This window comes from Aptenodytes forsteri, unplaced genomic scaffold, assembly GCF_000699145.1.
Source record: "Aptenodytes forsteri isolate BGI_AS27 unplaced genomic scaffold, ASM69914v1 Scaffold526, whole genome shotgun sequence".
Lineage (NCBI taxonomy): Eukaryota > Metazoa > Chordata > Aves > Sphenisciformes > Spheniscidae > Aptenodytes > Aptenodytes forsteri.
In genome coordinates this window covers 36,566-48,103 of record NW_008794596.1, presented here as the reverse complement: position 1 = coordinate 48,103, position 11,538 = coordinate 36,566, and the positions used below count along the sequence as shown (strand labels likewise).

General features: G+C 37.2%; 1 protein-coding gene across 1 annotated transcript in view; it reads left to right on the top strand.

The window, feature by feature from the left end:
• TEX9 (testis expressed 9) overlaps window positions 1–11,538 on the top strand; it is a 28,186-nt gene that overhangs the window by 862 nt on the left and 15,786 nt on the right. The window contains exons 2-7 of the mRNA XM_019470305.1: window positions 18–109; window positions 1,044–1,107; window positions 2,684–2,754; window positions 6,405–6,453; window positions 7,511–7,621; window positions 9,177–9,357. Coding sequence (XP_019325850.1) covers window positions 18–109; window positions 1,044–1,107; window positions 2,684–2,754; window positions 6,405–6,453; window positions 7,511–7,621; window positions 9,177–9,357 — 568 coding nt within the window. The remainder of the gene's footprint in view (window positions 1–17; window positions 110–1,043; window positions 1,108–2,683; window positions 2,755–6,404; window positions 6,454–7,510; window positions 7,622–9,176; window positions 9,358–11,538) is intronic.

Sequence of the window (11,538 nt, the reverse complement as noted above, 5' to 3'; positions counted from 1 at the left end):
ACTCGTCCTCGCTGCAGGTGCGGAGACCGCCCGGCGGCTCCCTGCCGCCCGCCGCGACGGGGACCGGTGTGGTGAGCGGCGACTTGCTGGCCAAGGAGGAGGAGTACAAGTAAGGAGGCGGCCGGGGTCGGCGGCCAGGCTTTGTCACCTCAGCGTTACCCTGCTCGCTGCTGGCTGTCCTAACGGAGGTTACAGTTAATCCGCTGTATCCGAGTCCCTCAACTAGTTCCTCCAAAGCGTACAGATGAGAGCACCAAAAGCAATGTTTTAATTTTCTTTCGGCACGGTACAGCCCTCCTGCCGCCGTTTCACACAGGCATCTCAGGGCTGTGCACTGCTCTAGGCCTCGCTTCGATCCCACAGCATTAGACGTAAGATTTTTCTGCATTTAAAACACTGACATTACTTATAAATTATGAATATATAAGTGCTTAAGCCTGTTAAAAAAAAAAAAGCTTAAAAGCTCTAAAGCTTGTGACAAATGCAATGAAAGCACATTTAAAAGCACTCGCTCTGTTACCCATCAGTTCTCAGCCCCTGTGAATGGTGAGGATGTACAAGGAGCCATGTCTCAGACACTCAGTCACACTGCATGAAAAGCTATAAGGTGAAGCATGCAAGAACACAAGCTTATTTTAACCTGTACATATGTATAGTGACACATACATGATTCTTTGTCCAACCCCTGCTGCTAAGTATATGTAAGGTATGGACTGTTAAAACCAGAAAGCGTTGAGGAAATAAAGACGTAAAAATGTGTATTAAGGAATGACATGGCCAAAAACAAGGACACCCTTTACCACTCAGAATTAGAGTCTAAACCTTACTGTTTAATGGGTATAGGTGTTTTATTAACTATTGATTTGACAGAAACCCAGGAAATTGTTGAAACGTAACTTTGTTAATACCCTGAAGTATATTTCAATCCTTTGTAGGATTTATTAAAATTTCACTTAGGTCAGGCAGAGATACTGTCATGCTTGTATTTATTTCTTTTAAAGCTTTCAAAAACTGAGTGACAAGCATTTTTATTACTCTTGCAGGCGACTGAATGCAGAATTAGAAGCAAAAACAGAAAAACTGGTGCGTCAGGCTGAAGAAGTAATGGTGAGTAGGTTATACAGACTGTTACATTACTTAGCCTTGGTTCACATGCACACAGGGTCAAGTTTCAAAAGAAATTATTTAGACCATGACAACTAAAAGTATTTTGATTTCAAATGCAATCTAAGCTTTTAATTTATTTTTTTCAAAATTGTAAACTTCTACTAAACACACATCCAAAAGTAGTTTTTATATAATTTCATCAGGTAGGTAGATGTTCACATAGATGTGTAGAGCATTTGTGCAGACATATACATAAAACCACATAAAAAACTTGTGTAGGATGTTTAAGAAAAGTATCTGTAGGTGGTTTTATGTCTTAAATAAATAAATTAGTATTTGAAAACCAGATACTGTTGCAATAACATCCTAGTGAAACAGGATCTACATTATTCAAGCTGAAAGAAAAACAAAGAATAAGCAACATAAATAGAAAATATGTAGTTCCTAAGAAGGAAACTTTCTTAAAATAGAAAGATTTCCTGTTTGTTGTCAGTATTATCTTTTAATATTGGTGTGGCTGTGTACCAGACAGAGTCAAGTTTTTATATGAAAATTGGACAAATTAAAAAAGGGAACAGGGGAGGTATGGTTTATACCCAAAACAGTTTGGAGAAGGTGTTCTGCATATTAGATACATTCATTGTAAGTGCACTCACTCAAATAAATAAGGCTTAAAAAGCGAATTATTAAGTCTTCTGGAAAGCTATACTTATATGCACTTTTCCTACTGTTGAAACTTCATTTTTATGTCCTGTGGAAACATACGCTTCTCTTGAGCTGTGGTAAGCTGAGGCTAACTGCTTGGCAGATGAAGCATCCAAAATAGCATCTAGTCTCTTTCCTTTAAAAAACAGCAACAACAAAACCACTTTTTTTTTTTTTCCTTCTCTAAATACAGCAGAAGATCAAATATTCTTAGGACACTTAATATACCACATGGCACTGCCAGATTGCACAGATATACATTTAACAACAAAAGAAAAACAATTAAGTTTTAAAAAAACAACAAAAAAAAACAACCAAAAAACCCCCCAAACCCCCAACAAATGCCAAACAGGACAACTGCATTTTGTTCTGGAGGATGCTTTCTAACTGTAACTTAGCAACATAGAAGCTATCTGAACATTCGGACTGAATTGTTCTTTAAAGTACATACAACATATCAGTGTCCAATTATGGTCATATTGCATGAATAAAGATTTATTTTTAATGCTTATTGTGCAGTATGGGAAATGGAAAATTTGTTCCACCTGCTGTGCATTTGCTACTCCTATATTTCAGAGGAAAAGGACGGAGGGTAATAGCATCTCAGATGATATTAAGCTGGGGAAAAGTTTTATAGGCAAAAGGCAATTACATGTTGTGGAGCAGAAATAAATGTTGGGGGATAGCAATGGCATTTTAATTTTTAGCCATCTTTTCCTGCGTTTGAGAAGTTCTTTTCCACAGTAGACTATAGTTTCCATTATTTTCCATAGTAGACAATAGTTGTTGTGATCTGTGATTTAGAAATATGTAATTAATCTTTAATGGATTATATTCCCCCCAAATTGACTACTTTTTTTTTTAAATAAAGAAAGGCCAACAGGAGATACTATCTAGACCAGTTTCAGTACAGATCAAGTCACGTGAAGAGGACAGACAGAGGTATGTGCTTTACAACTGCTGCATACAATTCGTGGGGAATCTTTCACACTGATCCTGCACACCCTGACTTGTGCCCTCGTCATGCTCCTGTTTTACCTATCTTTGCAGCATACTAGATTGGTGGAGTCTAAATTTTTTTCCTATTATTTGAAACAATTGATACTAAGTAAGTGTTGTTCCTTGTTATTTTGAGGAAGTCTTAATTTTGGTGAAATGTTCTATCTAGGATGCTAAGTAGTGCTGACATCTGTAAAAAAGCAAGGTAAGGTAACAGGTTTCTTCGCAGTACAAAACAGCAGACACTCAGCAGTAGATGTTTTTTAACCAGTTCAGCTGACAAAGCAAAGAAGTAGATACTGGTGCACATTTAACTTGGCCTAAATGTTCCTGGGACAGGAAGTGCTTGTTAAAAAAACCAAACAAACAAAAACCTAAGGCAGACAAACATTCAGCCGCCACCCCCTGGAACCTGGATATCATTACACTTCTGAGGCCGACACATACCTTTGGCCTGTATGAACATACGTATGACTGTGGGTTTTGGCCTATATGTTCAAACCCATTAGCTCTAGAGCGGATGCATAGCCGTATTTACTTAGTTGTTCAAGGGTTTGTACATTGATAATACAGGAAATGGCTGAATTTAAGATAGACTAATACACAGTTTATCAAGGATCTGATCTGGTAGGTTCCTAAATTTGTGATGCCACTGATCTGGATAACAAAGATACAGGGCCAGACTACAAGGTGCTTCAAATGTTAGCTGCAGTTGGGAAACTGTTTTGAAATAGTATATATGAAAGTCTGCTAGAGATGATCAGATAATTACTTTTGTGCAGAGTAAAAGCGAAAACAAAAAGCGAGGGTTTTTTTATGAACATAAAAGGTTTTTTCAGTACACAAAAAGGTCTGATAAGAAGTCTGTGATAGAAGCCTGGCTATACCAGTGAAAGTTTGCTACTATAGTTAAAATTATTCCTGAGCTATTTTAAAGCCATATCTGTCAGTTCGGGGGGGGAAACTCCATGTGTTATCAGTATAATCATGCTTTGCAAACAAATTCTGGATCTTGTTCTAGTTTTATGTTCTGTTAGATGGATTTGGAACAGTAGGCAGAAGATTTTTAAGAACTTCGAACTGGAGTTGAGTTATAGGGCTGTTTTATGAAGTAACATGATTGGAGGATTCAGCCCCGCAAAGGGAGTTAACAGCTTTGATGGTAATACATTTGAAATGGGAGTGCTGGAAGAATTAGAAAAAAATATTGGCAATTAGCATGTCAGAGTAGCAGCTGATCTACCAATTACCTACATAAATTAAAACACCTTAAAACAACCACAGTCTGTGTTCTGGTAAACATTTATGTGAGGGAAGAATTGAAATCCCATGCTGTAGTGAAAAAAACTAGAGATGCGTGCTAGGAATTAGGCACACTGATTATCCATGAGTGAACACTGAGGCCATTCAATTAGATTAGTTACAAGTATTTAATTAAAAACTTTTTTTCTTTCAAAGTTGTGCAAGCAGATAGGCCGTAAATCTAAAGGAAGCACTTGAGATACTTTTGAAATATCCATTTGAAATTTCCATTGATTCCTTTAAGGAGAATGAATGCTAAAGCAGCTGGAAAGAAGGGGAGAAATTGAAGCAAAGAAAGAGGTAGTATCAGGGGAAAAGAAAAAAAGACAGGTTAAAAGAAAAAAAATGAGTAAGCAAAGTAAAAAAAAAAAAAAAAAAAGGCAACAAATATTTAAGTCACTCTCCAGGTCAGTGTATATTTTAAAATAAGTTGTTCTGGAGTTTTTATAGGATAATTTTTGCAGAGAAGCTTGAGTTACATAGCGGCAAAGCAGCTCCAGTGACATCGCACTGAAATCAGCTTTTGTTTACACTTTCACCCTTCAGACCATTGCCAGGCTTATGGCTATGGGAACTGTACGCGCATGGGCAAGCATGGTATAGGCTTTGAATAGGATTAGCAAACACAAAGAGTTTGCTCATGCGCACGCATCTCATGTTTACATGCAGAGATGGAATTGTTAAACATTAGCTTCTGTTTCAGTGTTGCCACAATCCTCTAGCTACTTATTTGTATACCTTTTCAGGATTTACACATTAATTTCACTTACCAAACAACTGTAGAACTGTATTATGAGGTTTTAAGAATGCGTTGTCATGTATGGGGAAGAGGAAAGATTTAACTATTAAGGTTAAACAAGTTTGAGGAATTTAGTGAACAATGAGGTGATTTTTTTTGTTTTGCTTTGTTTTTTGAAAAAGGCCCTGAGACAACAGATATAGTAGAAACAAATTAGTCTATTGATGGAAAGAACATTATTGTTTTCTTGAGTATAGAAAGTGTTGTATTTTCATATTTTTCAGAATAACATATAACTGCTATTTCTGTGGCAGCAAATCCTCACCTTCTGCAGGCTCCTAAAGCTAGCCAATAGGAAGGAAGCATGAGGAAAATAGGGTAAATAGACAAAAACTAATCATCCTATTCTTGAAGTCTGTTGCCAACCACACACAGAAGATTTCTCCAGGGTTTGTTTTTTTTTTTTATTTATAAAATCTGGAGCACTGTGCAGATAATTCTTGTTGATGAATGGATGTCTGAAATTTTTAAAGGCAAGATCTAAACATTTGCTCAAATCAGCTGGGCAAAAAAATAGAGGTGACGATGTACCTGAAATTTAGATTTTATTCCAAATCTTTTATAAGCCAGCATTTTAATTGAAGTAAAAAATTATAAAGGGTAGTAAAAGAAGTAGCCTTTCAGTGCGATAACACAGATTCGCATAACTCATTCTGAAAGCAAAAAAGTTATACATACGACAAGAAACTTGACCTCAATAGTACACAGCATGCTAAAACTTTCTGCTTGTTTCCAACAAATTTTAAAAATAATCATTTAACCTGAAGTTCAGTTACTAAGAAGCATGGTTTTCAGCCAAATAAGCAGATAAGAAAGCTGTTTTTTTATTCCCATTTTTTTCATCTGTAAAATGGATACAGTATTTGTAATATGTATTTCAGAGAAAATTCTGTGAGGCTTAATTTATAAATTGCTCCCACCTCATATTCACTTGATAGTCTCTGTCAGTTGACTTGACAACAGTCAATCTGAGCATATAATTGCACTCCCTCTTAGTATGTAGGGGACACTGGTTTATATCTTCATTTTCTTTGTATTAATTCAGGGATTTGTATGTCAGGTAGGCGTATTAACCGCTGAGCTGTTGGTGATCTTTGGTAATGGATTGTCAGTCTCTCTTGTTGAAGCTGATAACATTCTGCATACTGGCCAAGTACGCCCTGGTACAGGGAATCATTGATCTAATAAGCCAGTAGTTGCAGCAATTGCCTGAATTGCAAGAGGCGAGATTCAGATTCTGGTACGTAAGTAAACTCTTGTGTTAGATACCCTAGACTCACCAGGTGATTTAGATAGCAAATAAGGTAGAATAGAAAGACAGAGAATGAGACTGAATTTATGATTGAGCTTAGTATATGTTCCCACCTTAGCTATATTGTTTATTCTAGACATATAAAATGTTATTCTCCTGATTCTGACCGGGGGGTTGAATTTTTATTGTAAAATGTTTATTTTGTTATACATGTTCAGTGAATTTTTTTTTTTTCTGCAGAGGTCCACTCTGTCCTGAAGTTTCATCTCTTACACACTCACATGCCAAGGTATCAAAGTCAAAACTATCCTGTTTAATTTCTTTTGCTAGTATAATTTCCCCATATTCTGGTTTTGAGGCTGTGCTACACTGGGGACTTGCATGGGTGGGAAGCCAAAAGGAAATGATGTTCAAAGCAGTGCTACAGGGACAGTGTTACCAGGCTTTCTCAGTGCCACTGGTGGTTAAATGGACTTACATCACGTTTAATTTTTGTGTTCTAAGTTTCCTCATCTGTAAAGCATTGACAGAAGTGTTCAGTGTTTTGAACATCAAATTAAGAGCAAAATAATAGAACATAATTCATTTCTTCCTTTATCCCCTTCCCTTCTCTACCAGTATAATACTAAAGGCAGTACTGCTGTCTTCTAGATGTAATAATAAACAAGCAGTCAAAATAACTGAATACAGGAAGGGAAATATAATGGAGAAAGGAAACTGAGATTAGAAACAAACTCAATAGTCTCTAATTGCAATTACATTGAATCTTTTAGGAGGTGAGCTAAAGCTTCCAAAATACTGTCTTCAGTTATTTATCAGAATACAGTAGAAAAAAAGCCTAATTTTTGAAGAATTTGAGTGAAAGTAACAAATATATTGTTAGATCTTCCTTCTACAGGGACTTTAAGATTAAAATTTGTTAGATCTTCCTTCTACAGGGACTTTATAAGATTAAAATAATGCATAAAAATAGCATGTTTTTGAAGGTATGATAAGCATTTTTCAAAGAAATGCACTCTGTTGACAGTCCAGTAGCTAATATCTTGATAATAGCCGAGAGCCTTGCTTATGCATAAATTATAAGTATGTATGCAAAAAATACCACAAGCAAATGACTATTGGATGTACTATAATTTGGGCATACGGACATGAAATTTGCAAGATAAAGATGAGTGCAAATAAAACTGGAAAATTGTGCTTTTGAAAGTTTGAAAAGCATACTTTGAAAAGTATCCTTGAGTCCGAATATATGAATGACCCCCCCCACCAAAAAAAAAAAACACAATAGAAAAAAGTAATTCCTAACTAATTTAAAAAAATCACTGCTTTCTGAAAAAAATTTGTAGCTAGCAAACAAGAAGAAATGTGCTTCCATGCCCACGGCTCAGAACAGACCGTACTCTGGAAGTAAGGGAAAAAGAACAACTTTAAGGTATATTATACACATCTTTTTGTTTGTAATAAAATATTTTTAGTTGCTATTTTTGTCTATCAGGTTGCTTTTATTCATGTATGTTTCTACATTTATATATATATTTGTATAAATAAATGTATCAAACTTTTGATCCTCCTCAGTCAGCTCCACCACATAGCTATCTCTGTTTACTTGCATAGAGCACCAAAACGTATTAGTGAACGTATGTGATTAATATTACAACAATGAAACTGTTGCTTTCTGCTCAAGCACTTCTCAAGGCTGGCAGTTAAACTGTTAACTCCTTCAGTGAAAGGATGCGTAATGAGCATACATGTGGGAAATACATCATCTGAGGCAACATAAGAGAGCACACTTAGGTGATGCAGAGCGATTTGTGATCAGACTTGTGATGGGAAAGATGAGGCCCTCGAGGGTCTCCCCTATTTTGGTGAATCTTGGGCTCACAGGACAAGGGAGAGTCAGTAATAGTACCACAGCTTTCAGGGGTTTCAAGCTGAAAAGCTTCAGCTCTGTAGATAGCAAATTCAAGGTTGTAAAAGCAAGAAATGGAGATCTGGACAAAAGAAAAGAGTAGACAAATGCATAAGATCCTGGGAGCAAATTAAAACTGCCACAAACACCAAAATAGGATGAAAATGGTCTGCAACGTGGCAGAACATGGAACTGACACAGGCTGAGGTTGTCTTTCAGGACTTGGGAGTCACTTGTGGACCCTTTGGACCTCCCTTGGGCAGTTCAGGGGAGGCTGTCATGCTGGCACCACATCATGAGGTTTAGAAGTGCAGATACAGGACCAGCAGAGTGAACCCAAAGTTGTGGGACAAAGTTAGCAGCTAGGAGTTTGGAGCCTGCATTGGGATGAGGATATATTGGAATAAGAACTTAGGAGCTTCAAATCCAGTGGCAACTAATGTTATCTTTTTATAAAAGAAAGCTGAGGAGATACCCTATGTAGCAGATGTCACATACCTTGTTTTTGGTTTTATGACAACTTTGGTATGCAACTTCTAGGATCAGTGAAGTTTCCTAGGCCAGGCATAATGCTACAGAAATTGTGGTAGTAAGGTAGGAGTATAGCTAGAGAGGACAGAGCTCTAGAAAAGTTAACATGCAGGGGGGAAAAATAGCAGAATTTAAGGCAGAGGCTAGTAGTGAAAGCCAAGAGAACATTCCTCTGTTTCTTTCTTTTACTCTGATTTAGTTATGAAGCTGTTGAACGAGAAGACCATGCCAAAAATCTTTTCAGTAGAAAATGGTACTGTTTCTCTGCCTCCTACATTATAATATGTAAAATCCTGTAATTGTTTATGTGGAATACGATAAAGGTATCTTACATAAAGAAAATGAGAAATTGCCATCAATGCATCTTTCATATGAATGCGAGCAATGAAGTTGCATTAGGAAAATAACTGTATACTCTTAAAAATAGCAAATTTGCTATATTTTTGTAATTTTTTTTTTAAATTTAAAATTTAAAATCTAGGGTTTGCTTTTTTTTTAGTTCAAACACCTGGAAGTACAAAGTGCTGATGATGTTGCAGTACTGGAGGATTGCATAGATTTTTCTTGCAAAGACAACAAAAATAAGAAACCTGGAAGTACAAAGTGCTGATGATGTTGCAGTACTGGAGGATTGCATAGATTTTTCTTTAGCAAAGACAATAAGCAAAATTGAAGAAAAACTAGAGAGAGGAGGCTTACCAGATTGTCTAGATGATGATATTATTCCAAGCGTTGGAAATGAAATTGGAGCAGGTAGGTTTCCTCCCATGGTTAAGTACTGTTATTCTTACTTCCTGACTGTTAGAAATGGGTTCTCCTGGGGAAAAAAGGAAGAGTTTCTGTAGAAATTCCAAGGAAAGTTCTAAAGCCCTTAAGTTAAGGGAAAAGGAAAAGAAGGTTTTTCTTCTTTATGTAGTCCTAGAGGAAGATAAGGTCACATATGAATAATCATGGGGAAAAATGAATTTTTATCTCGATTTCCACCTTTGTAGGAAGACATTTGAATGGTTACATATGTTGAGTATGTGCATAACATTTGACTCATTTCACTGGGGAAATAGAAATACACGATGCTAATTTTATTTCCAAAAAGATGAGCTTCAGTCTTTTGCACAGATTCTGCCTTTAGAGGAAAAAGCCTTTCCTCAGATCTTGCTGTGGATCTTAGTAAGTGGCTTAAATGAAGTAATGTTTCAGCTACAGTGCTTGAATGAGAATCCTCCAGGTACTTTCCCACTCCAAATGGTGTGTTTATGTTTGTCCTAGAAATAGAGGAGGAAAGGGGATTGCAGCATTTGCCAGCGAAGCTAAAGGCATGATGCACATCTGTCTTCTTGGCTCTGGTGTGATAAAAGTGGGTTTATGTAGTTTCTTACAATGCCAAAGCAAGCATGAAGTCAGAGATTCACTGCAGTAGTATAAAATGCCCAAAACCTCTTCTTTTAATCTAACAGCTTGATGTCAACAAGCATGCCAACACAGAAATAGTTTGATTTCTAACCTCATGTAACTCTGCGCAGGTTTGTCTGCCAAAACAGATCCTCAGATATCTTTTTTTATAGTTCTGAAAAGTTTCTGAAACGAAATTGCTTTGTACTGCATTGGAAGCTTACACCAAATAAACTCAAGGTAACTCAAGAAGAGTTATTACTGGTGTCTAGTAATCAGGTCTTGTGGACCAAGGGCATGCATTTGAGTATCGAGAATTGTTTCTGTAACTTTAATGATGAAATGAAAATACTCTGGATTGATTTTTGCTTTTTACATTTGATATTGACTATTCAGAACACTCTGAATGCCTCCTTAATATGCTAAATAAGTTATTGCAGAGCATGCTAGCAGTGTCAAACTCACAGAACAGTTACAGTTTTCAAAGGAAGTAGATGTAGATACTAAATAGGCCCTGTTACAGAATGGGCTGATCCCTTAGCGGGAATCTCCTAGTAAGGGATTCCTTAGGCTTATGTGCCTGTGCTAGACTTTTTAGGCCAGCATGCTGATAAGATTCCATAGCATTGTCCTTTCCCTGAGCTTCTTGCAGTGCTCTTCCTGGACTTAGGTTCCATATCTTTATTTCATGATCACAAGTTATCACAGCGCAGCCATTTTTCTTCCAACACAGTAGCTTACACATTATTTTTCTTGGGCTGTTTTGGGGGGTTATAACTCAACTCTGCAGTAACAAGCAATGATAGAAGCACACAGACATGTAGAAGGCTGAAGATGAAGCTCTATTTTTATCTAATATACCCTTACACATATGAACAAAATACCTGAATGCGTTGTCGTGCTTTGTGTTAATCTTCAGATTATCTCAGGAGTTCAAGACACCTATTCTTTCTTGTAGGGCAAGAGAGTCTCTCAGATGTCCTTTTCTTGTTTACCATTCCCTAAAGTGTTGGTTACTTTATAACCTAAGACCATCCTATTAAGTGATACCCCTCCCCCTTACCAGCCTCATCAGGTGATTAAAATTGACCAGTTAGGAAGCTAATTGCTTAATTAACTTTACCTCTTGTGAGAATTCAAACTAATTTTGGATCATAGCCACCTCCCGAGGCTGATCTGGTTCTACTTGTGCTCTTGGATTTTCAACAAGGTTTACTACTAAGTGCTCTTAATGACATAGAGCTGTCTAAGACAGAAGAGAAGGTGCACAAGTCCATGGGACCCGATGAGATCCATCCACGGGTCCTGAAGGAACTGGCGGATGAAGTTGCTAAGCCACTATCCATTGTGTTTGAGAAGTCGTGGCAGTCCGGTGAAGTTCCCACTGACTAGAAAAGGGGAAACATAACCCCCATTTTTAAAAAGGGGAAAAAAGGAAGACCCGGGGAACTACAGGCCAGTCAGTCTCACCTCTGTGCCGGGAAGATCATGGAACAGATCCTCCTGGAAGCTATGCTAAGGCACATGGAGGATAGGGAGGTGATT